The 26,165-nt window shown below is 39.3% G+C and overlaps 2 protein-coding genes across 14 annotated transcripts in view; one reads left to right on the top strand and one right to left on the bottom strand.

The window, feature by feature from the left end:
• Positions 1-26,165, bottom strand: part of CNOT10 (CCR4-NOT transcription complex subunit 10) — an 85,712-nt gene that overhangs the window by 41,703 nt on the left and 17,844 nt on the right. For 9 of the 12 annotated variants that reach the window (XR_013528718.1, XR_004736037.3, XR_013528717.1 and 6 more), the window contains 7 exons: positions 22,668-22,818; positions 18,149-18,291; positions 14,773-14,859; positions 13,866-13,949; positions 10,969-11,086; positions 8,273-8,422; positions 6,300-6,502 (listed from right to left, as the gene is read on the bottom strand). Coding sequence is in view for 8 of the 12 variants with exons in the window: in XM_002759706.5 (XP_002759752.2) it covers positions 6,300-6,502; positions 8,273-8,422; positions 10,969-11,086; positions 13,866-13,949; positions 14,773-14,859; positions 18,149-18,291; positions 22,668-22,818 (936 nt within the window). In the remaining 4 variants the exon portion in view is untranslated. Of the gene's footprint in view, positions 1-6,299; positions 6,503-8,272; positions 8,423-10,968; positions 11,087-13,865; positions 13,950-14,772; positions 14,860-18,148; positions 18,292-22,667; positions 22,819-23,466; positions 23,584-26,165 lie in introns of all 12 variants that reach the window. The other 3 variants (XR_013528719.1, XM_078354490.1, XM_078354492.1) reach the window with 1 other exon arrangement.
• Positions 18-23,034, top strand: LOC118148934 (small ribosomal subunit protein uS19-like). Of its 2 annotated transcripts, XM_035278530.3 has the most exons (3): positions 18-1,671; positions 6,621-6,755; positions 16,628-23,034. In XM_035278530.3, the coding sequence occupies exons 1-3, from the start codon at positions 1,392-1,394 to the stop codon at positions 16,657-16,659; spliced, it is 447 nt and encodes a 148-aa protein (XP_035134421.3). In that variant the 5' UTR covers positions 18-1,391; the 3' UTR covers positions 16,660-23,034. The 2 variants fall into 2 exon arrangements, with proteins under 2 accessions (XP_035134421.3, XP_035134422.2); XM_035278531.3 differs by lacking the exon at positions 6,621-6,755 and having other exon boundaries at positions 800-1,671.

Genomic DNA, 26,165 nt, shown 5'->3' with positions numbered 1-26,165 from the left:
CAAAGAGCTCCAAAATGGGGGGGGGGGGGAAAAAAAAGGCCGGGAAGAAGCTCCACTTCCTAAAACACAGATAATTTCCTTCTTTACTCAAAGTATTATTAAATTGTCAACAACATATAAACTTTAATAAGTTGTACATGGTAAAAGTTTACATGAACCCAATTCTTGCCTTCCAGGAAATTAAAATCCCCAAACCAAATGAATAAACATTAAAGTGAAAATAATGGCCGGGTGCGGTGGCTCACGCCTGTAATCCCAGCACTTTGGGAAGTTGACGCGGGCAGGTCACGAGTTCAAGAGATCAAGACCATCGTGGCCAACATGGTGAAATCCCTTATCTACTAAAAATACAAAAATTAGCTGGGCGTGGTGGTGCGCGTCTGGAGTCCTAGCTACTCAGTAGGCTGAGGCAGGAGAATCACCTGAACCGGGGAGGCAGACATGGTGCTACTGCACTCCAGCCTGGTGACAGAGAGACTCTGTCCCCCCCCAAAATAAAGTGAAAATAATAAAAGCACTTACACAACATAGTACTTTAGGATACCTGATTAAGATGTATTATCTCACTTTTGAGCTCACAGTGATAATTTTATTTATCGTCTCCCTTCAAAGTCTCTAATTTGGTTGGGCGCAGTAGCTCATGCCTGTAATCCTAGACCTTTGGGAAAATGAGGAAGGAGGATCGCTTGAAACTAGGAGTTTGAGACCAGCCTGGGCAACAAAGCGAGACCCCGTATCTACCTTTTCCTTTTGTCCTTTTAACAAACTTTTTATTAATTTTTAATTTTTGTATTTTTAGTAGAGACAGGGGTTCACCATGTTAGTCAGATTAGTCTTGAACCCCTGACCTTGTGATCCGCCTGCCTCGGCCTCACAAAGTGCTGGGATTACAGGTGTGAGCCACTGAGCCTGGCCACCCTTTTCTTTTACACTGTATTTTGGGCTTATTTTCCTTACTCTGGTGTTAAAGTATCTATAATATGTGGCATGGTAGTGGAGGTATAGAATATTCTAAGTAAAAATTTTAAATAAATTATCGGGTAATAATTCAGTTGGATTTTGCTCTTACAATTTTCTCCAATCTCATGTAAACAAAAAGTAGCGGCCTGGCGCAGTGGCTCATGCCTGTAATCCCAGCTACTTGGGAGGCTGAGGCAGGAAAATCGCTTGAACCTGGGAGGCAGAGGTTGCAATGAACTGAGATCGCATCACTGAGCTCCAGCCTGGGCGACAGAGCAAGACTCTGTCTCAAAAAACCAAACAGAACCAAACCAAACCAAAACAGAGTGGTCTTTTCTGAGGATCCGGCAAGAACGGCAGAGGTAAAGCAGAAGAAGCAGACCTTCTGCAAGTTCACCTACCACGGCGTGAACGTGCACCAGCTGCTGGACATGCCCTACGAGCAGCTGATGCAGCTGTACAGGGGGCGCCAGCGGCAGCAGCTGAACCCGGGCCTGCGGCGGAAGCAGCACTTGCTGCTGAAGCGCCTGCGCAAGGCCACGAAGGCGGAACCGCTCATGGAGAAGCCGGAAGTGGCGAAGGCGGAAGTGTTCCTGCGCCGACCGGACGTGATCATCCCGTCCCAGATGGTGGGCAGTATGGTGGGCGTCTACAACGGCAAGACCTTCAGCCACGTGGAGATCAAGCCGGAGATGATCGGCCACTACCTGGGTGAGTTCTCCATCACCTACAAGCCCGTGAAGCACGCCCGGCCGGGCACTGGGGCCACCCACTATTCCTGCTTCACGCCCAAGTAGTGGCTCAGCTAATAAAGGCACATGGAGCTCCAAAAAAGAAAAAAAAAAAAAAGGCCGGGAAGAAGCTCCACTTCCTAGAACACAGATAATTTCTTTCTTTACTCAAAGTATTAATTAAATTGTCAACAACATATAAACTTAAGCTGTACAAGGCAAAAACTTACATGAACACAATTCTTGCCTTCTAGGAGATTAAAATCCCCAAACCAAATGAATAAACAAAGTGAAAATAATAAAAGCATTTACACAACATAGTACTTTAGGATATCTGATTAAAATGTATTATCTAACTATAGACCTCGCAGTGATAATTTCATTTATCGTCCCCCTTCATTCTAAGTCTCTAATTTGGCTAGGCGCAGTGGCTGTCATGCTTGTAATCCCAGCCCTTTGGGAAGCTGAGGCAGGAGGATCGCTTGAAATAAGAAGTTCGAAACCAGCCTGGGCAACACAGTGAGACCCTGTATCTACCTTTTTCTTTTGCCCTTGTTAAAATTTTTTTTTAAATTATTTTTGAGATGCAGTCTCGCTTTGTTGCCCAGGCTGGAGTGCAGTGGCGGCATCTCAGCTCACTGCAACCTCTGCCTCCCGGGTTCAAGTGATTTTCCTGCCTCAGCCTCCTGAGTAGCTGGGACTACAGGTGTGTACCAGTATGCCCACCTAATGTTTTGGATTTTTAGTAGAGACAGGATTTCATCGTGTTAGCGAGGATGGTCTCTTAACTCCTGACCTCTTGATCTGCCTGCCCTAGCCTCCCAAAGTGCTGGGATTACAGGCGTGAGCCACCACACCTGGCTGCCCTTACTTTTTTTTAAAGACAAGGTCTGGCTCTGTCACCAGGCTGAAGTACAGTGGCATGATGTCGGCTCATTGCAACCTCTACTTCCTAGGCTCAAGTATCCTCCCACTTCAGCCTCCCAAGTAGCTGAGACTACTAGTACAGGTGCATGCCACCATGACTAGCTAATTTTTGTATTAATTTTTTTTAGAGACAAGACTTTTGCCAACTCTCTGTTGCCCAGGTTGGAGTGCAGTGGTGCTCACTACAACTTCTACCTCTTGGGTTCAAGCGACTCTCTTGTCTCAGTCTCCAGAGTAGCTAGGATTACAGGCACCTGTCGCCACACCTGGCTAATTTTTGTATTTTTAGAAGAGATGGGGTTTCACCATTTTGGCCAGGCTCGTCTCAAACTCCTGACCTCAAGTGATCCACCTGCCTCAGCCTCCCAAAGTGCTGAGATCACAGGTGTGAGCTACCATGCCCAGCCAGGAAAAATGTTTTTTTATTAAAAAAATAAAACTAAGCTGGGCATGGTGGCTTGAATCTATAATCCCAGCACTTTGGGAGGTCAAGGTGGATGATTGCTTGAAACTCCATCTATACAAAGAAATACAAAAATTAGCCAAGTGTGGTCGTGCATGTCTGTAGTCCCAGCTACTAGGGAAGCTGAGGTGGAAAGATTGACACCAGGTCAAGGCTGCAGTGAGCCATTATCACGCTACTGCACTCCAGCCTAAGTGACAGAGTGAGACTCTGTCTCAAAAATGAAATAAAACATGTCTCTAATTTACCTGCAGGTGGAATCCCAACCAGCTATCTTACAGTGACATTCAATTTCTTACATACTGGAACAATCCGGAGTTAATCAATATGAATTTGCAAAACTAATCTTTGCACTGCAAAAAATATTTTCTCTAAACATAAATGTTTCTTTACTGTTACTTATTGCTCCTGAACATAACTTATAGTTGCACTTCCATATATGACTTTTAATAAAGAATATACTACACTGTGCTAAAAATACAATAATAGAAAAATAAAACTGCTCTGATCAAAACTAATTGTGTATAGAGAAGGCCATGCAATATTAATGAAAAAGTGGATATTCTAAACCATTCTTAGGAGGACTTCTGTTCTGACTTCTTTTCCTAGTTGTGGTGACAGTTTTACAGTGATTCATCCATAATGTCTTCTGTTGCTAAGGCCATCAAAAATGATCCAAATGGCTAGATCTGAAGATGCAACAGATGAAAACAAACTGGCCTGTGATGGAATGGAACTAAAAACTTACAATAATAATCCATACCTTCAATCCCTAATAGCCAGAAAGTGTGCCAGATCAGTTTTAAGGTAAAAGGATCATTGTAATTAAACTATTGAGACTATTTTTGTTTAGCAGATCTTTTCCCATATATTATACACTGCCCAGGTAAATATAAGATTTACCTCTGCCAAGTCTGAAATAACATGTACCAGATATACAGGACAAAATGACCTCCTTAACATAAACAAGTAAACAATTTTTTTTTATCCAAAATAAATTTATTTCTGAAGTTACAAATTGCTTTGTTCAGCATACCTTCTGTCCTGACTAAATAAAACAAATTTTATGAAATTTTATTTGGAGTTTACAGTTACTCCTATTGGGATCTGTCCTCTGATTTTATTAGTGTTTTGGGCTTGTTTTTACTATTTTTTAGGTTACCCTAAAGTTTTTTTCAGGAGGAGGAAAAGCGCAAAGATATTATTGGTGGCAAGTTTTCTACTTGTAGTACAGATTGTGTGTGTTCATGAAGTTATGGCAACCAAAAGTCATCTTTACCATTTTTTAAAAATTATGAATTTAGAACTTTTCTAGAAAAAAAAAAAAAAAAAAAAAACAGGACTGGCAGTATATTAATATGGAAAATACTTAATCTCCCCTCCCCCTCCTTTTCCTCTAGGGGGGCCCTAAAAGTACTATTTCTAAAATCAGTTAATTTAAAAAGAAAATGTTAAACTTTACAATCTTTCCCTAGTCCCAGAAAAAAGTAACTCCCTGGTTGCCAGTAAATACCAAAGAAAGGCCCCCAACACTTAAATTTATAAACAGATGAAAGAGAATAAGCAATTTCTAATTGCTTCTTGCAACTTTAAGAAGTCTAAATTCTGCCTAGAACTGTTTATCAGTTAATAATTAACCAATAAGAAAGTTGTCTTTTAAAAAGCAAAGTATAATTAAATAAAGTCTTTCAAAGACATCATTCATCTCTTCCTCTAATGGTATACTCAAATCATAAACTACGGAAGTACTATGTATGAAAACTAGCAAACATCTCTTTAACCCCTTTAGCTCTTGTACTTCTCTGAAACTGTTCAGCAGGAGGAAAGCCTCAACATTTGTATCACCTATGGCAGGCATGCAAGGTAAAGCCTCCAGGTACCATACCTTCCCAATATTTATACACATCCAAAAAGCACAGCGTGAGCAGGGGATGGGTAGCAAATGGAAGATACAAGTATCTGGTAATTCTGATACAATCCATCTTTCCCCTATCTCCTATTGATCCTTCCCAAACCGAAATTCAAATTGCTTTGACCAATTGCCATTTGGAGATAATCTAAGCAGAGACATCAATGTAAACTGGCCTATTTTCATAGCTACCACGGGCAATCATGTGTCCGAAATAGCCTGGTAATCCATAAACTCTGTATCATTTACTGAAACCAAAGTAGAACCCTCAGGCATTGAAGGAAACTCAGCTTAATGCAGTTCTTCCTACATTGTGACCTCTGATCAGCAGGCTACACAACACTATTCTTACGCCAGCAGATGGCATGGCTCCCGACCCCTGCAGCAGCTAGCAGGCCACTGTTCCAACATACATGACTTTCTGACTGGCTTCAACTCTTTAATGTTGCCATACTTACCAAGAATGAGAATGTTAACAAATGACTTTTTAAATTTTCATTTTCATTTTTTTGAGACATTGTCTCACTCTGTTGCCCAGGGTGGAGTGCAGTGGCTCTATCTGGTCTAGTTTCAACCTATACCTCCTGGGCTCAAACTATCTTCCCACTTCAGCCTCTTGATTAGCTGGGACTACAGGCACTCACCGCCACACCAAGATAATTTTTTGTAGAGATGGAAGTCTCGGTCTCACTATGTTGCCTAGATTGGTCTTGAACTCCTGAGCTCAAGTGATCTACTCACCTTGGCCCCCCAAAGTACTTGTATTACAGGCGTGAGTCATTGTGCCCAGCCAACGAACGAGTTTTTGAAACTAAATTTTTTTCCCAGTGGTTAAAGAAGACCATCTATATATTCAATGATAGTTAAAAAGAGAATGATGATGGCCAGGTGCTGTGGCTCACACCTGTAATCCCAGCACTTTGAGAGTGGAAAGTGGAGGCCAAGGTAGGTGGATCATCTGAGTTTAAAACCAGCCTGGGGAACATGGTGAAACCCTGTCTCTACTAAAAATACAAAATTAGCCAGGCATGGTGACACATGCCTGTAGTCCCAGCTATTTGGGAGGCTGAGTGAGGTAGGCGAATCGCTTGAACCTGGGAGGCGGAGGTTCCAGTGAGCCAAGATTGCGCTATTGCACTCCAGCCTAGGCAACAAGAGAAACTCCATCTCAAAAAGAAATAAATAAAATACAAATAAATAAATAAAAGAGAATGATGTCTTATGTATGTTTCAAAGTTTCTTTTTTTTTACATTCCACGTAGTAAGTGGAGGTAAGATAGGGTCCAAAAAGATACCAAGCAGCACTCACCCCCTTATTGGCAGCAATGCAGCATTCAGCCAGCCGTAGCCAGAGGCGAGGATTTGCATGATAAACCTGAACAGCTTCAATCAGGCATTCGAAGGCAGCAAGAGGCCTTCCAATGTGAAGAAGCTGAATTCCACAGTTATACAGCAGCTCATATCTCTTATTGGTTAGTAATGTACACATGGGTCTTCCTGAAAATTTTTTGCCTAGTGATAAAAATTAGATAAGAATAAATCATTAGTAACAGTTACCTTGAAAACATTCATTCCATTAAGTACTTAGACACTACCATGTTTGACACCAATAATCCTAATCTGATTATAGCTGTTACCAATGGTGGATTCCATCCTCAACCCCACAAATATTTTCCAGTCATCTCAGTTATTTATGCTGGCAGAGCCAGAGATGTCTCTTCTTATTCACCAGCTACTCAGGTAACAATGCTCCAGGAAGGCAAAGGTAAGAGATAGGACCCACTCTCACTCCTTTGAATCTTATACTGCTTTTCTACATTTTTACTTTATTCTCTTTTATTGTTTAATTTTTACTTTTATTTTTGTAGCAATGGGGTCTCTGTATGTCGCTCAGGCTAGTCTTGAACTCCTGGACTCAAGTGATCCACTTTGGCCTCCCCTAAATATTGGGATTACAGGCATAAGCCATCTCTCCCAGCTAACATATTTAGAGTCTGTAAGAAGTTTCCACTTTTTAAAATTTTCGGCAGGGAATGGTGGCTCATGCCTGCAAACCCAGAACTTTGGGAGGCCGAGGTGGGCAGATTACAAGGTCAGAAGTTCAAGACCAGCCTGGCCAACATAGTGAACCAAATCTCTACTAAAAATACAAAAATTAAGTGGGCATGGTGGCACATGCCTGTAGTCCCAGATCCTCAGGAGGCTGAGGCAGGAGAATCACTTGAACCCAGGAGGTAGAAGCTACAGTGAGCCAAGATCGTGCCACTGCACTCCAGCTTGGGCAACACAATGAGACTTGGTCTCAAAAAAAAATTTTTTTTCCTTCATTTTGGTTAACAATTTTATTATCATGTGTTATCACCTATTTATTCAGTGTTACAGTCTATTTTGATTTAGAATACCTTTGTCATTAAATAGGTTATTTTTAAAAGCTAAATAATTGCTTGATATTAGGCATTTCGGATCAAGGATCCCCATGATAATGAATATTAAAGGATAAACATTAAGAATTTGCTTAAAGACTGTCAGATGCTAACCAACAGTATCACATGCAAAACTCTGCAAAGAATCTATAATAAACTGGGCACAGTGGCTCACACCTGTAATTCCCGCACTTTGGAAGGCGGAGGTAGGAGGATCCCTTGAGCCCAGGAGTTCCAGACCAGCCTAGGTAACATGCAAAACCCTGTCTTTACAAAAAACACAAAAATTAGCCAGGTGCAGTGGCACATATCTATAGTCCCAGCTACTCAGGAGGCTGCGGTGGGAGGGACACTTGAGCCCAGAAGGCAGAAGTTAAAATGAGCTGAAATTGCACCACTGCACTCCAGCCTGGGTGACAGAGCTAGACTCTGTCTCAAAAAAAAAAATATATATATATATTTATATATATATTTTATTATATATATTTTTATTATATATGTATATTATATATATTTTAATATATATATATATAAAATAAACCTAGTTTGGCACAGCCATGTTGTGACTAATCAAACATTCTGGTATATAATATTACCACAGGGAATCAGTCATTTTCAAATTCATGAAAAATGGAATGCAACTTAAATCTCTAGATAATTCAGAATTACTCTTAACACCTTGTAATTGCTATTCAAAGCAGCAATATCTACTAAAAATCCCCAGAGCCAAGCTTGTTGGGTAAGATCAGAGTTAACTGTTTATAAGTCTACAAGGTGGGTACTTGTACCACATTCATGCTTTTTAAATCACGCTTTTCTGAAGTAATAAATACAAACTGTCCCCCAGTACTGGGCTTACCTGCATCAGTGCTGCCTGCACTCAGCTGTGCACAGACATTGTCATTCTCCTGCAGAGCCTTTTTAAAGTAGAATAATCCCAAATTGTGCTTGCTCATGGCAAAATGGATGCACCCAAGGTTGTTCCAGAACATGCATCTCAAGCATTCACCTGAGAAAAACACAACAAAATGTGTCCACAGAAATATTTTAATGTTGATGTTCCTCAGACAAGAATTGGGCTTATCTTTGTTGGGTTAACCCTGTTACCATTCCACTTACTACCTAAAGAACGGTTGACAAGGCATTTGAAATTTAGGAAACATCTGAAAAATTTAAAAACTCCTTTTAAAATCTCTTTTATTAAAGGTGAGAAAAATTATTTTTAAAAACCAATCCTATTTTGTTAGCCTAATTTTGTTCTATATTTTTTCCTTTTTAAAAATAATTTTTTAAACAGACAGGGTCTTACTATATTTCCTAGCCTGGTCTTGAACTCCTGGGCTCAAACAATCCTTCTGCCTTCACTTCCCAAAGTTCTGGGATTACAGGCATGTGCTACCATGCCCAGCTAATTTTTAATAACTGTAGACAAATGATACAAAAATGCAAAAACAAAAAATATTTCTCAGTAATGTTTATGCATTGTATCTACCAATGAAATATTACGTAGAAATTAGAAACAAGGAAGCAAGTATATGTGGAAACTGCCAAAGTATATTAAATGAATAGCAAGAATATACAGAAAAGGACGGAGTGAGGCCGGGCACTGTGGCTCATGCCTGTAATACCAGCACTTTGGGAGGCCCAGGCGGGTGAATCACTTGAGGTCAAGAGTTTGAGACTAGCTCGGCCAAGTGGACTGTGAGGAGAAACTACAACAATGAAAACAAAAAACTAAAATTGAGCAGAATTAGAAATGGGTATTTAGAAAAGAAAGAATACCCTCAATAGAATTATAAGGAACAAAGTGCCCTTCTCCATCCTCCATCACTCCAGTGAACTGAAAGGGTAAATGGGGGAAGGTCTGAGTGTGTTTGCAGGTATACTCGTGTGTGTATCTAAATAGAATCCAAAACAAACCAAAAACCATGTAGTTTGCATTTTAAACTTGAGACAAAACATACATTTTCAATAGTTTATCCTCATTTCTTGAATAAATGATTTTCCTTCTCCTGCTCCATAAAATAGTAATGATATAAACCTAAATGACATTCACAATTTTTACTTTCATGTTACCATTAATATTAAGGGATTTGTAAGACTTTCTAAATAGAGGTAAGAATATGTAATAACACTTATCTTCATAGCTTTATAGAAAGATTTTTTGATATAGTTAATGATCTAAAGAAGTCCTATTCATTGGGCAAGTTACTGAAAAAAATCGTATTATTAACTGCCTTTATGGCAGAAAAAAGTTAAGAACATTATATTATTTACTTAAAAGGTCACAAAGCAAAAGTCCAAGGACCTTATAAAAACAAATGAAAGAGCCAGGTGCAGTGGCTCATACCTGTAATCCCAGCACTTTAAGACACTGAGGTGGGCAGATGACTTGAGGTGAGGAGTTTGAGACTGGCCTGGCCAACATGATGAAACCCAGACTGTACCAAAAAAACAGAAAAATCAGCTGAGTGTGGTGGTACATGCCTGTAGTCCCAGCTACTTAGGAGGCTGAGGTGGATAATCACTTGAACCCGGGAGGTGCAAGTTGTAGTGAGCCAGGATCGTGCCACTGCACTCCACCTTGGGCAACAGAGCAAGACTGTCTCGAGAAAAAAAAAAAAAAGAGCAAGTTGGGTTAAAGAAAAGATATCTGGGTCAGGCACAGTGGCACGCTTGTAATCCCATCACTTTGGGAGACAGAGGTCATCAGATCACTTGAGCCCAAAAGTTTGAGACCAGCCTGGCAACATAGTGAGACCTTGTTTCTACAATAAATAAGCCAGGCATGGTGGTACATTCTTACAGTCCCAGCTACCTGGGAAGCTGAGGCGATTGAATCGCTTGAGCCCAGGAGGTAGTGAGCTGAGTGAGCTGTGATTGTAGCACTGCATCCAGCCTGGGTGACAAAGCAAGATCCTGTTTCAAAAAGAAAAAGAAGAGAAAGAGAAAGGAAAGGAAAAGAAAAAAGCGATCCAATCTGGAAAAGAATCTAAAAAAAGGAAAGAAAGCAAAGTAAAAGCAAGAAGTAATGAGGTTTCTTCTAAAGTAGAGACAAGAATTTCCGGAATTTTTTTGCAGCAGAAATATTAAAGTATTTTCATTGAAAAATTAGCATATGGCAGGGTGCAATGGCTCACACCTATAATCTCAGTCCTTCTGGAGGCCAGGGTGGGCAGATAACCTGAGGTAAGAAGGCCTAGATCAGCTTGACCAACAATGGAGAAACCGCGTCTCTACTACAAATACAAAATTAGTTGGGTGTGGTGCTGCACGCCTGTAATCCCACTACTCAGGAGGCTGAGCCGAAGAATCGCCTGAACCCAGGAGGCAGACGTTGCCGTAAGCCAAGATTGCGCCACTGCGCTCCAGCCTGGGAGACAGAGTGATACTCCGTTCCCTACCCGAAAAGAATCAGAGCATATAGAGCCAAAAAAAAAAAGAAAAAGAAAAATTAGCATAAATTACTTGAAAGACTGGGTGTTGGGAGGTGCACAAGTAAGAAGGGGTAGAAGAGGAAGATAAAAAACTTAAAATTTCACAATATTCTTTTACCTGTTTTCATGAATCCTGGATGCTCAGCGATGTTTGAACTATTCAATAGCTTCACCGCTTTTCGATAATTACCTCTTAAGTACTCAAAATTGCTTTTAAGAAAGAGAGAGGGTGCAGACTGTAGAGAAAATATAAACATTACTTATAATTGTTTTCAGATGCCTAATGTAGGATCTTAATTATACTGTTGTACTGACGTGTTCAAAACCATAAATTAATTAATTAAGTCACAGTCACAAAAAACTATATAGTCTCTAGATTTTTCATTGCTCTCACAATCTAAAAAATTGAAACTTGCCAGAGAGCACTTTGTAAAAAGAATTGCTAAGTGTCTACCTGAAAAAATTAATATAAGTATATGTATAAGAATATAGTCTGTACCAGCCTGGCCATCATGGTGAAAGTCCGTCTCTACTAAAATACAAAAATTAGCTGGGTGTGGTGACACATGTATGTAATCCCAGCTACTCGGGAGGCTGAGGCAGGAGAATCCCTTGAATCTGGGAGGCAGAGGGTGCAATGAGCCAAGATCACACCACTGCACTCCAGCCTGGGCGACAGAGCGATACCACTTCTCAAAAAAAAAAAAAAAAAAAAAAAAACCAGAATAAAGTCTGTATCAACTGATTGTGTTCATCCACTACACTACTAGCTGAAAATCAATTTGACAGCATGCTATGGCCTTCATTTTAATAGTTATTAGAGAGACTGGAGATCTTTCTTACTTTTTAGGATACAAATGTACCTTTCATTAGAACTTACAGATATAAACAAATACTTTTCCAAATTAAAAAAAAAAACTGTCATTCTATAAACGGAAGAATTTTTTGACAGAATGTCTTATTTGCAAGCACTAATCTTGCTGTTCCAAAAATCACATTTTGATTGGCAGATTACCTTTCACTTATCCTAAGAATCCTCATGGTGGAGGACCCTCTAAATAGTAGCACCCATTTAGAGTATGAAAGCATGCAGAGCTCTGGAGACTAAACATCCATTCAGGAGGACATCTTGAATATTTATTTATTTATTTATTTGAGACGAAGTCTTGCTCTGTTGCCCAGGCTGGAGTGCAGTCGCATGATCTTGGCTCACTGTAACCTCTGACTCCTGGGTTCAAACAATTCTCCTGCCTCAGCCTCCCGAGTAGATGGGATTACAGGTATGTATCACCACGCCTGGCTAATTTTTGTAGAGACAGCGCTTCCCCATGTTGGCCAGGCTGGTCTCGAACTCCTGACCTCAGGTGATCCCCCTGCCTCAGCCTTCCAAAGCACTGGCATTACAGACATGAGCCTCCTTTGCTCTGCTTCTTGCCCATCCCAGAGTTCTGATCACTAAGGAGACAAGGGCTTTCAGTGCTTTTTTTTTTTTTTTTTTGAGACAGAGTCTCGCTCTGTCGCCCAGGCTTGAGTGCAATGATGTGATCTTGGCTCACTGCAACCTCTGCCTCCCGGGTTCAAGTGATTCTTCTGCCTCAGCTTTCCAAGTAGCTGGGACTATAGGCGGTTGCCACTATGCCCAGCTAATTTCTTGTATTTTTAGTAGAGATGGGGTTTCACCATTTGGCCAGGCTGGTCTCAAACTCCTGACCTTCTGATTTGCCCGCCTCAGTCTCCCAAAGTGCTGGGATTACAGGCGTGTACCACCTCAGCACTTATTCTTTCTTAGTGGTGGCTATTCCTCCTGAAGTTTTTGCTGATTTAAGATGACCGTTATACGCCGAATTATATTAATTTTCATTTGTCTTTTTTCTATGACCCTGGTCTCCATTAAGGCAGGAATTAAGTCTTTTATCATTTTTTTTTTTTACAAAGGTTTGATAATGGCTGGCTGGCTAATTAGGCCTTTCCCTCCCAAGCTCAGGTGTATCTAAGCCAAAATTCTTCTTGAAAATCACAGCATAGTAACTCTGACGAATCTGGATCACGCCTGAGATTTCTAACCATATTTTCTCATGACTTTATGCTTCTAAATTTAGTTTTCCTAGAAGCATCAAGATTGTTCACAATTCTGTTTCTTCCCTACACTATCTTAAAAATTATCAATCAAAGATTAGGGTGGAGGGTGTGGAAGGAAGGAGTAATTCTATCTCAAATACTTTATTACTAGTTAAACTGAAGGTACTATCAAGCCAAACATCATTTGGAAGGGGCAAGTTTTGGCTACAGTTTGACTCTTAACATCTTTAATAATAATAATACATTTATTAAAGATGTAACAGTCTATTTATTGAAGATGTAACGTATGTTTTTACTATTATTATTAAATATAATAATACATTTATTAAAGATGTACAATGGCAAGATCTCAGCTCACTGCAACCTCCAGTTCCTGGGTTCAAGTGATCCTTCCACCTCAGCCTCCCCAGTGGCTGAGACTACTGGCATGCACCACCATACCCGGCTAATTTTTGTATTTTTAGTAGAGATAGGGTCTCATCATGTTGGTCAGGCTGGTCTTGAACTCCTGACCTCAGGTGATCCACCCACCTTGGCCTCCCAAAGTGCTGGGATCACAGGCATGAGCCACTGCACCCAGCCATAAATGTTTTGAGTTATAATACTAAAAAATTCTAAAATAACCTAAATTTCTAATATTAGCAAAATGTTTAAGTGAATTGTGAAAAACCAGTCACAAAACACTACTAGGCAGTTATTTAAAATGGTGGTTTTTGTAGGCTACATAAAATAGAAAAGTGCTTGTTGTAATTTTAAGTAAAAAAAAAATATTTAACTATAGACACAGCATTACTACTACTCCCCGACTTTAAAACAGCAAGGCTCATATCTGGCAGTATATATAATAGACTAAGGTAAATTATTTAAAACCGACAAATACCCATAGTCTAAAAAAGAAAGACACAACTAAAAAACAAAAGTCCAGAAGAAACTTACATTTCCAGCCGTATTCATGACTGACTTGATTTCCCTTTTACATGCTTTCAGAGACTTCATTTGGATATAAGCTCGTACTTTATACTGTCAAAGGGAAAATGTTAGTATGTTAGAACTATGGTGGATTTATATAAAGTTTTACTTTCTAGTTAAGAAAATTAAACCCAATCTATTTACAACATAGTTATACTAATTACTTGCTAAATCGAGTTTAGAATTAAAAAAAATGCTATTTTCACTGTACTCTTTGAATATATTTCAAAATACTAAAATCATGGTAGAATAAAAACTTAGCCGGGTGCAGTGGCTCACACCTCTAATCCCAGTACTTTGGGAGGCCGAGGCAGATGGATCACCTGAGGTCAGGAGTTTGAGACCAGCCTGGCCAACATGGTGAAACCCTGCCTCTACTAAAAATACAAAAAATTAGCTGGGTGTGGTGATATGCGCCTGTAATCCCAGCTATTTGGGAGGCTGAGGCAGGAGAATCGCTTGAACCTGAGAGGCATAGGTTGCAGTGAACCGAGACTGCGCCACTGCACTCCAGCTTGGGTGACAGAGTGGGACTCCATCTCAAAACAAAACAAAACTCAACTACTCAAGTTCCAGGGAAAAATCCTATGAATCATCATCTGCACATGGCTAACAATGACTTTTAAAATTCCACAAGTTGATTTTATCATGCAGTACATTCCCAGGCTATTTCTCTCAAACTTTATAGAGCAATTTAAATAAACTATATTATCATCTTAAACAAAATATATTTAGCATAAATGTGCTTCTAAACTACAATACGTCAAACAAATATATGTGCCTTATTTACCGCTTCCAATGATCTCATTGCTTCATTTATAGAACTACAATTAAATATATGTGATGTATTATTCCCCTTTAAAATTTACAGTACCTGATGTATCTTTGATTTTGCAGCTTCTATTAGGGCTCCACTTTCAGCTTTATGATTAGATCCATCTTTGTTGGTGTTATTACCAGTCTGTAGGGTGGTAAGACAAAGTTTACCAAAATTAAACATTTTTGACCATAGTTTAAATCAGTGATTTCCAAGTGAGCTAATCTAAATTACCTAGAGAGCATTTTCAAAATGTATACTTTGTGAGGCATGGTGGTTCATGCCTGTAATCCCAGCACTCTGGGAGGCTGAGGTGGGTGAATCGCTTGAGCCCAGGAGTTCAAGACCAGCCTGGGTAACATGTTGAAATCCCATCTCTACAAAAAATACAAAAATTAGCTGGGCGTGGTAGCATGTACCAGTAGTCCCAGCTACTCAGGGGGCTGAGGTGGGAAGATTGCCTGAGCCCAGGAGATGAAGGCTGCAGTGGGCCGTGATTGTGCTGACTGTACTCCAGCCTGAGGTGGCAGAGCAAGAACCTGTCTTTAAAAATGGCAGAAACTTAGGTCCCACTCCCAGAGACTGAGGTTCAGTAGTCTAAAGTCGGTGACACAAAACTCTACTTGTGAGAAGCTCACAGTTGAATGTAACGATGAGCTGGTTTTATTTACTAATTCTAATTTTTCATAGAGACGGGTCTCCCTATGTTGCCCAGGCTCATCTCAAACTCTGGGGCTCAACTGATCCTCTCGCCTTGGCCCCTCAAAGTGCCAGGATTACAGCCATGAGCCACTGTGCCTAGCCTGGACTTGTTTTAAAAAGCATGAATATTACTTAAGAAAAACTCTATCTTTCTAAAACCCAGAACAGAATCTATCACCCACTTCTTAAAACTTTCTCTGTTATGAACACTGCCAATCACATGAAATCTGAACTTCCTAGTATTCAAAGTTCTTCAAGCTATCACTCATACTCATATTGCCAACCTCATCTCCCACTGCTCTCCACTGCATTTCTCTGGTACTGTCTGTTTCGTTACCAGAAAGGTTTCCAGCACACCACAAACTCATACCTTTTGTGATATTCTCTGCCAGGCTGGTTATCCTGCTCCACCCACCCTTCTTTCTCTGACTTGTCAAATTGTGAACCATTTTCTGAGGCCCAAATCAAACATCTAAATTCCTTTGAAACATCCCCTAACTTCTTTGACCTCTTTCTTCCCTGTCCATGAACAGATGCTGCCCATGTTATCTCTTCCTAAACCTCAGATCCTTGAAAGCGAGGACTGCAATGTTTTTGTTTTTGTCACCTTAGTATCTAGCAGAGTAGCTTATAAGCTGGCAGAGTACATAAGCATCTGCTAAACTAGATAATATTTAATCAAATACTAATGTACTGAACATAATCTTTTTTTTTTTTTGAGACGGAGTTTCGCTCTTATTACCCAGGCTGGAGTGCAATGGTGCAATCTCGGCTCACCACAACCTCCGCCTCCTGGGTTCAGGCAATTCTCCCGCCTCAGCCTCCTGAGTAGCTGGGATTACAAGTACGCGCCACCATGCCCAGCTAATTTTTTGTATTTTTAGTATTGATGGGGTTTCACCATGTTGACCAGGATAGTCTCGATCTCTTGACCTCGTGATCCACCGTGCCCGGCCCAATTTTGTATTTTTAATAGAGATGGGGTTTCCCCATGTTGGTCAGGCTGATCTTGAACTCCCAACTCAGGTGATCCTCCTGCCTCAGCCTCCCAAAGTGCTGGAATTACAGGTGTGAGCCATTGTGCCCAGCAAATATAAATATTTTACTACACAATGTTTTGGTAAAATGCTAAGGTTATTCAACTGAAATCCCTTATGAACACATCCTTAAATTGAAAAAAGTAATGCCAGGTATTTATTTTCTTTTTAAGCATCAAGAATGTACACTGGTAAACGGCATTGACAATGTTTCCTGCAAACACTCCTTTGAAAACAAAGGGGCAGAAAAAGGAAGAAAGAAGGGTCGTCTCTTGATAATCAGAAGCACAAGCAAAAGAAAAAACATGAGACCCAGGATGTACTCGTACTGGGCACCAAGTCTCTCAACAGAACATGGTGAAGCTTAGACATTATAAATGGATGCTCTTTTTTTTTTTGAGTTGGAGTCTTACTCTGTCTCCCAGGCTGGAGTGCAGTGGCATAACTTTGGCTCACTGCAAACTCCATCTCCCAGGTTCAAGCGATTCTCATGCCTTAGCCTCCAGAGTAGATGGAATTACAGGTATGCAACACCATGCCCAGCTAAATTCTGTATTTTTAGTAGAGATAGGGCTTTACCTTGCTGGCCAGGTTGGTCTCAGACTCCTGACCTTAGGTGATCTGCCTGCCTTGGCCTCTCAAAGTGCTGGGATTACAGGCATGAACTACCACGCCCAGACACATATGTATTTTTTGAAGAACTTTAATGATGAAATTTTCCTTAATGAAAGCTACAGTGTTTATCCAGATTATGGATTCTCTTGTCTTAATTCCAATCTTTAAATTCTATAAAAATAATATCTCATATATGAAAAGATACTCAATGTACATCCTTAGTCATTAGGAAAACGCAAATCAAAACTGTAATGATACCACTTCACACCTGCTAAGATTGCTAAAAAAATTTTTTTAAAGACAATAACAAGTGTTGGTAACAATGTGGAGAAATTATAACCTCACAAGTTGCTGGAGGGAATCTAAAATAGTGCAGTCACTTTGTAAAACCCTTGTATCGGGTTAAATATAGAGTTAAGATACCATATAACCCAGTGATTCTACTCCTAAATATTATATCCAAATATTATAACTGAAAACATGTAACAAAAATTGGTACACAAATGTTCATAGAAGCACTATATATAATAACCAAAAATAGAAAAGAACCCAAATGTCCACCAACTGATAAAAAATTTTTAAATGTGCCATATTCGTATTTAGCCACAAAAGGCATGAAGTATATGAAAAAAAATAAGTATATGCTATAACATGGATGAAGCTTGAAAGCATTATACTAAGTAAAAAAAGCCAGTTACAAATGGCTGCATATTACGATTCCATTTATATGTAATGTCTAGAAGGTAAATCCAGAGGCAGTGAATACATTAATGGCTGCTTGGGGATGAGGAAAGGGGGAAATCAGGAGTGACTGCAAATGGTACAGGGTTTCTTTTTGGGGTGATAAAAATATTCCAAAACTAGATAGTGGTGATAGTTGTACAAATGTGAGTACACTAAAAACCACTAAACTCTACACTTTAAAATGGTAAAGGTTATGATATGAAAATTATATCTTAAAACTGTTAAATGGTTAATAACCACAAATATTAATCATATTTTTTCTTTTTAATCCTGTAAACTAACAAGCAGAGAGAATCATATTTTAGATTTTATTCTGATCAACTTTAAACACTCACCTCATTCTTTCCATTTTTGTTATTATTACCCTGTGAAATCATTTTTTCTAGAACAGCAAGAAGATGCAAAGCTTTCTCAGCCTGGTAGGTTAATATATACAGGTCTACAAGCAAAAAACACACTGCTTGGGCAAATTTTTCTTCTGGGAGAAAAAAACACAGGAAAATAATAGTCACAATCTAAAGTAAAAAGCACACATCTCAGACTACCCTCCAAAAACGAAACAAAGCTTTAAATAGCAAAGCCTAAGTCTTTAGGCCAATGAATGCGTATCACCTAGAGCCATAAATGGAAGCAACTTGCAATGCTAACAATGTCATTTTACTAGGCACTTAGAAGGCGTCTCATTTCAGAAATTCCAGTGATTACATCTTCCTTGAGAAAATATCTACTAAACACTAGCATATATAATGAAGAATTCCAGTAGAGGTTGAGCATTCCTAACCTGAAATTTTGAAATCCGAAATTTGTAATACTCCAAAATCCAAAACTTTTTTTTGTTTTGTTTTTGAGATGGAGTCTTCTTCTGTCACCCAGGCTGGAGTACAGTGTTACAATCTTGGCTTACTGCAACTGCTGCCTACTAGGCTCAAGAGATTTTTTCACCTCAGCCTCCCAAGTAGCTGGGACCACAAACATGTGCCACCATGCCTGGCTAATTTTTTCATAGAGACGAGGTTTCATTATATTGCCAAGGCTAGTCTCAAGCTCCTAAGCTCAAGTGATCCGCCACCTTGGCCTCACAAAGCGCTGGGACTACAGGTGTGAGCCACTGTGTCCAGCCTCAAGATCCAAAACTTTCTGAACGCCAATGATGGTCAAATAAAATGCTCATGGTAGCATTTTGGACCTCAGGTTAGGAATGCTGAACCAGTAAGTATAATGCAAATATTCCAACGTTTAAAAAAAAAATCCCAAATCTGAAACACTCTGGTCCCAAGCATTTTGGATAAGGGATACTCAATTCACCTATTCAGCCACTAACTAGGTATGTGTGGTCTCCATACATCATTTAACTTTTCAGACCTCAGCTGGCTGACCTGTAAAATGAAGAGAATATTTTACCTGCCTGAAGGCAGAGAGGTAGATCAGGGGATCTTGTGAAGTTCCTTCTAACTAAAAGTCTATGACTCTATGAAATAGACTTCTTTTCTAGGTCACAGAGATAGGAAAAAAAATCTGATTACAGAAGCAAAAGAAGCAAGATATGGACTGGAGTAAATCAGAAAATTGAGACTGCCAAGAGACAAGACCTTCAAAAGAAAAAGAACCCCATGAAGAGAGGGAAGTTGACATGGTGTGACATAAAACTATCTTTTCTTTCAAAAAAGAAGATAAAAGGAAAAATAAGGTCTCAAACAGAAAATTTCAAAAGCCTTTAAAGAGTGGAATTCATTCAAAATCTGAAATTTACATGGCTGGTATGCAAAGATCACATATCTCCAAGGGCTTCTCACTGCACCTAAGACAGTAAGCCCTGCTCTAGGCTTTACCTGTTCCACCTATGGCTATTTCTAACTTTATTTCCTACTATCCTCCCCACCCAGCTCCAGTCAGAATGACCTTGCTGCTATTGCTCTCACCAAACAATGCCTCTCACCTCGAGTCTTCTCCATATCCCATTGCCTCTGGTGAGAACGTTTTCCCTCTAAAGAGTAGCAAGGCTCACACCTATAATCCTAGGATTTTGGGAGGCCGAGGCAGGCGGATTGTCTGAGCTCAGGAGTTTGAGACCAGCCTTGGCAACATGTGCCTGTAGTCCCAGCTACTTGGGAGGCTGAGGCAGGTGAACTGCTTAAACCCAGGAGGCAGAGGTTGCAGTGAGCCGAGATCGCACAACTGCACACTCCAGCCTGGGCGACAGAGTGAGACTCTGTCTCAAAAAAAAAAAAGAAGCGAAGAAGAGTAGCGTCCCTTCTTTATTCAGGTCTCATCCCAGGCCTTGCTTGAGTACCTTACTTAAAACATCCCCACAGTTAATCTCTATACTCTCCCTCAATTTTAGCTTTACTTCACAGCATTCAATATACAGCCGGCCCCCTGTTTCTGTGGGTTCTACACCCACAGATTCCATCAACCTCAGATTAAAAATATTAAAAGAAAGAAAAGAGTTGTTGCATCTGCACTGAACTTGCAGACATTTTCCCCATCACTGTTCCCTAAACAATACGCTATAAAAATATTTTCATTGCATTTACAGTGTATTAGGTATAAGTAATCTAGAGATTATTTAAAATGTACAGGAGGATGTGCACAGACTATATGTAAATACTACACCATTTTATATAAGGGATTTAAGTATCAGAAAATTTTGGTATCTGAGGAAGGGTGTCCTAAAACCAATCCTCCTTGACTACCAAGGGATAGCTGTTTTTTTTATTATGTTGCTTTCTCTCCCATTAGAATAGAAGCTTAACGAGGGTAGAGTTTCCGTATTTCATTCACTATGTTATCTCCAGACCTCAGAACAGTGTCTGGCCCACAGTATTGGCCCATGTGCTCAATTAATGTATGTTGTATGAAGAATCTGAGTACTGGTCAGGCATGGCGGTTCACACTTGTAATCCCAACACTTTGGGAGGCTAAGGTGGGTAGATTGCTTGAGCCCAGGAGTTCAAGACCAGCCTAGGCAACTTGGCGAAACCTGATCTCTAGAAAAATTACAAAAATTACCTGGGTATAATGGTGCAGGACTGTAGCCCCAGCTACTCAGGAAGCTGGGGTGGGAGCATCACCTGAGCCCAGGAGGCAGAGGGTGCAGTAAGTGGAGATCACAACACTGCACTCCAGCCTGGGCAACAGAACAAGACCCCATCCCCCTCCAAAAAAAAGGAGAAGCTGAGCAGTTATGATTCTAAGTTTGACACTGTAGAAAAGGCAAAACTATACAGACAGTAAAAAAGATTCAGTGGTTATACGTAGAAAGGGAATGCAGAGGCACAACACAGAATTCTTAGGGCAATAAAAAATACTCTATATGATACTATGATGGATATATTTGTCCAAATACATAGAAAATACAACACCAAGAGTGTACTCGAACACAAACTGTGAACTTTGCATGATTATGATGTGTCAATGTAGGTTTATCAATTACAACAAATGTACCACCCTGTTGGAATAATGGTAATGAGAGAGGTTATGGATGGGTTGGGGCAGAGGATACATGGGAAATCTCTGTACTTTCCTCTTGGTTTTGCTATAAACCTAAACCTTCTCTAAAAAGTAGTCTTTAAAAAAAACCAAGCAGTAAAAGTTAAAAAAAAGCCATAATATTTTCAAAGAAAAATGGATGTGAATACCGACCAGTTGATTACTATTAATATATTCTGTTCAGGGGCCTTGTGAGAAAGACTTGAAATACACATAGGAGGAAAGGTACAAAAATAAATGTTTACTTGTCTCTGCAAAAAAAAAAAAAAAAAATATATATATATATATATATATATATATATATATATATTTATTTATTTTCTGTTCAGCAACAGTGCAGATTAACAGGATTTCATGAATTCCGGAAATTCTAAGAAGCATCAATAACAGAAGCTTCATAGAAAAACATGTACATTCCTAAAAGTGCAATTCTGATTTCTAGCTATACAGAAAGACTTGATCACTAATTACATAAACCCTTACCACTGGTGTCTCTCCTGGCCAGTCTGTCCAGCTACCAAGCTCTCAGGATTCAGGGAAAGAAGAGAAGCAATTCAAAATGGCTCTTTGGAGGCGTAGTAATCAGCTGTTCAACCAGCTGTCAGCAAAAGGGGACTCTCTACCTCTTCCCAAAGCACCACAGAGCACTATCACACCCCACCACTTGTCCTGTGGTAACCACATCAGCAATTCGGTGTTCCTGATAAATTAGGAATTGTCATTCATGTTTTGAATTTAAAAGAAAGTAATCATGGAAAAAAAGACAAAAATGTAACTCACAAATGGAATATGACCGCTTGTGGGCTGGAAATGAGGAGCCCTCTCCAACAACCGTTTCCTGGGTCCAGCTTTCTCCTTTGCCCTTTTGTTCTTTGCCCTTACTTTTCTTACTACTCCTACTTGGGGTTAGTAAGTTAATTAAGACAGCAAAAAAGCTAACACAGTTCCATACTTCCTACTCCATAATCAGCGTCAAAAATTTCAGTTAGGCAATAGGCAAAAATGAACACTTCACTGTCCCCGAACGTTCCAAAATGCTACTTCCTTAATGTACTAAAGAAAGAAAGGATCAGGTACACTAACATAGTGTTTAAACAGCAAAACAAATCACTAAGTGTTTTCAACACTTTCCCAACAGCATTTTTAATAGTTTTCTTCAAAATTTAGGAAGCAAGGGACACTCAAAACAAAACCTGGATTACATTTTTAACTTTTCTAACCATTAGGAAAAGCTGATACGGCTTTTCTTTTTTTCTTTGAATACTGACGTGGACTTCTCAGATTTAGGTTATCTAGGAAAAAGTACCAGACAACTTTGCAAGTATGGGGAAGATAGGGAAATTTTTGACTTGACAGATAACATACCAAAAGGCTCTATGAACTGATAAAGTTTTTCACCAACTGATATGGCTTCTGTATACTGTCGCAGATGATAAAGAATGACTGCTTGATTATAGTACAACATGCTGTTTTCAACATCGTCTAATCCATCCATTTCTTCAACAGCTGAGTGGACCTATAAAGCAATCAACAGAGATGATATTTTAACAACATTAAAGAAATAAAGGACAAAAGTGAAAGAATTCATGTGAATAAAAAGGAACACAGGCTAACATTCTTATTCTGAATTTTCCCATACTTTCAACAGTACCTTTAGATTTTAATTGCTCTCACATACTAAAAATTATTTTCATCTGTCTTTGCCAAACATAATAAAATTTTAAGTAAAATGTTTTGATGAGACTTTATTAAGTACCCAGTACAAGGCTAGACAATTATCTTCCTTGTCACTGTGAAGCTATCTTCCCTGTTTTAATTGGCAACATGGCTTCTGAGTAGGATTCCCACTTCCTAGTCTCATGACCTACAAGAGGCTACACCAGGCGTGCAACAAACTCAAAATGACCTTTCCCATAAAAATGTTATGCAGTATTCATAGTTTGATTTCATTTCTTAAAAACTAAGGTAAAATTTAAACATTAATAATAGCTGGCCAGGCATGGTGGCTCATGTCTGTAATCGCAGCACTTAGAGAGGCCAAGGAGGGCGGATCACATGAGGTCAGGAGTTCAAGACCAGCTTAGCCAACATTGTGAAACCCTGTCTCTACTAAAAATACATACACACATACACACAAAAATGAGCTGGGCGTGGTGGCACATGCCTGTAGTCCCAGCTACTTGGGAGGTGAGGCAGGAGAATTGCTTGAATCCAAAAGGCAGAGGCTGCAGTGAGCCAAGATCACACCACTGCACTCCAGCCTGGGCAACACAGCGAGACTCTGTATCAAACAAAACAAAACAACAAAAAAATAGTTAACTATTTACCGTGTGCCAGGCTTGCTATGCTAAACCATTTATAGGTTAATCCTCACTATATCTCAAGGTTACGACTTTTTTTTTTTAAGCTGGAGTCACCCAGGTTGGAGTGCAGTGGCGTGATCTTGGCTGAGTGCAACCTTTCCCTCCAGGGTTCAAGTGATTCTCCTGCCTCAGCCTCCTGAGTAGCTAGGACTACAGGTGTGCACCACCACACCTGACTAATTTTGTATTTTTAGTAGAGACAGGGTTTCACCATGTTAGCAAGGCTGGTCTCAAACTCCTGATCTCAGCTGATCTGCCTACCTTGGCCTCCCAAAGTGCTTGGATTACAGGCATAAGCCACACTGCACCCGGCCGAGGACATAGATAATTTCATTTCCACTTTATAAATAAGGAAACCAGCAAAGAAAACGTAATTATCTTGTCTAAGACCATAGGGCTAGAAAGTATATTTTCAGGTTTTGTTCCCATAAAAAAGAATAGATTTTTTTAAAAGTACTCAACCACAAAAATACATTATGGCACACATGATGGTTAGAAAAGGCTTTTATGGGCTTCCCTATAGGCTAACATCTGTAACTGACACCAAAAGTAAAAAAAAAAAAAAAGCATGACCCTTTTCGTTTTAAAACTGTATACCCGATTCTGTAAGCTGCAGCACAGGCTTTTAAATTTTAATCAAGCTTTACAACCATTGCACAATTCCATATAACACATGGGATTGGAAGTCTACCTGTATTAAAACTAATTTTTGTCATTATGAAGATTAAAATAAATTATTGTGCAGTGTTTAAGTAATTAATTCTAAGAGCAAAACTTCCTTAAATCAGGAAGTGGAACTTTGATATACGGTACATGGATTGAACAGCCTTGGTTTGACTAATGGCAAGGAACCTCAAGGTTCACAACACATAATGATTTGTAAATTTTGCAACTGGACTTCAACAGACTTCAACCACCCACGTGGTTAAGCTTGACATAGTTCAAATGTTAGCAAGTGGTCCTAGCTGACCAATAACAAGTGCATCTCAATGAATTTGGGAGCTTTTTATAATCTTTACTTATGAAGTCACTGTCTTAAAGTGATTAAAAACAGTATCTTCAAACAGTGAAAACTCAATTTCCAAAGGTAACTCCTTCTGTAGTTATGTAATGGAGAGAGAATGAGCTAAGAAGAGTTTAGTCAGAAAAGCTTTTAAATAAACTATGGAGTTTTGGATTTAGCAATGGTTAAATAATTATCAGATGAATAAATTAGCCTCATATTCTAGCACTCACCGAAATAGTCTAGCAATTGTTCTAGCCAGAAAAACAACTATTCATTTAATGAGATTAGTCATTTATTATTTAAAATGGAATAGGCTGAAAAGGTATGTCACTGTGCCCAAGACATGTGACTGTGAACAGAAGTATGATTTAAAGAAGCCAATAACCACAAGTACAAACACTTACAGGAAACTCAAGAGTTGGAAGGCCCTGAAGAAACCTTAACAATAAAAGCTAGTGAAAGAACTTCAAAAAGTTATTTTGGCCAAACTGGAAGTTTGCAGGAATTGCTTATTCAAAAAAAGTTTAATGGCTGAACTTGTTCTCAAAGACCAAACAAATTTGTCCTGGTAGAAACTGTGGGGTTCCAGGATGCATGTACTAGATAACCAGCAAACATTATCTTTCCTCTGATTCAGGATCTCCAGATAAAGTCATCATTAATAATACCGAAGTAATGAAACATGATGACATATAAATTTATGAAGATTGAGACAGGTAGGAGAACAAACTCAAGAGTCAGAAGGCCTGGTTTAAATCTTTTCTTCCCTTCCTAGTTGTATAAATTTAAATTATTAGACTTCCTAAATCCTGGTTTTAAAACGGAGATAATAAGCATCTACTGCCTCGAGAGTTGATGTGAGGTTTATATGAGATAAGGCATAAAATGCACCTTATACAGAATTTGGCACCAAGCATGCATTCAATAAATGTTCAATAAATGTTAGCTATTATTCTCATTTTTGAATTTTAATGGGGTTTGAAAATTATTTTATGCCTATTAAGGATGATAGAGAGCCTGAAAGGACCATGTATTTCTACCTGTGTCACACTTCAGAGTGATATTATACAGTATCATGGTACTCATGATTACAGGAAAGGGTCTTCAAAAGGTCTCCTGACTCCCTAACAGCTTGAAACAATAACTAAAGTACAGGCTCTAGCGTTAAACACGACTGAGTTCATGCACCTCTTACTACTCAAAGCTTTGTGTCTTTGGACAATTTACACAGTTATTTATCCTTTGGCTTTCCCATTTTTCAAATGAGAAAAATTATATAGCTGTTTCATAGGACAACTGAGAAGAACAAATGAGAAGTTGCATACAAGGTTCTTGGCAGAGTCCTGTCACACAGTGAACACAATGTATGCTAGCTGATCCTATCAGCACCATCAATATTATCAGCCCTCTTGAACACCAAAGGTCCAGCCCCATGATTCAAGAAACACTGCTGTTAAAACCAGAGCAATTCAAGCCTCAAACCAGATATAAAGC

The sequence above is a fragment of the Callithrix jacchus genome, chromosome 17 (assembly GCF_049354715.1).
Source record: "Callithrix jacchus isolate 240 chromosome 17, calJac240_pri, whole genome shotgun sequence".
In the NCBI taxonomy this organism is placed as follows: domain Eukaryota; kingdom Metazoa; phylum Chordata; class Mammalia; order Primates; family Cebidae; genus Callithrix; species Callithrix jacchus.
The sequence above is the reverse complement of the archived record's forward strand: the minus strand, read 5'-3'. Positions and strand labels throughout refer to the sequence as shown.

Excerpts from the sequence above, each read along its gene's own strand:
- LOC118148934 (XM_035278530.3), top strand. The coding sequence starts at position 1,392 with ATGCCCTACGAGCAGCTGATGCAGCTGTACAGGGGGCGCCAGCGGCAG. Across the intron at positions 1,672-6,620 it reads GATGATCGGCCACTACCTGG|CTGTTACCAATGGTGGATTC; the intron begins GTGAGTTCTCCA and ends ATCTGATTATAG. Across the intron at positions 6,756-16,627 it reads AATGCTCCAGGAAGGCAAAG|CATCAAGAATGTACACTGGT; the intron begins GTAAGAGATAGG and ends TTTCTTTTTAAG.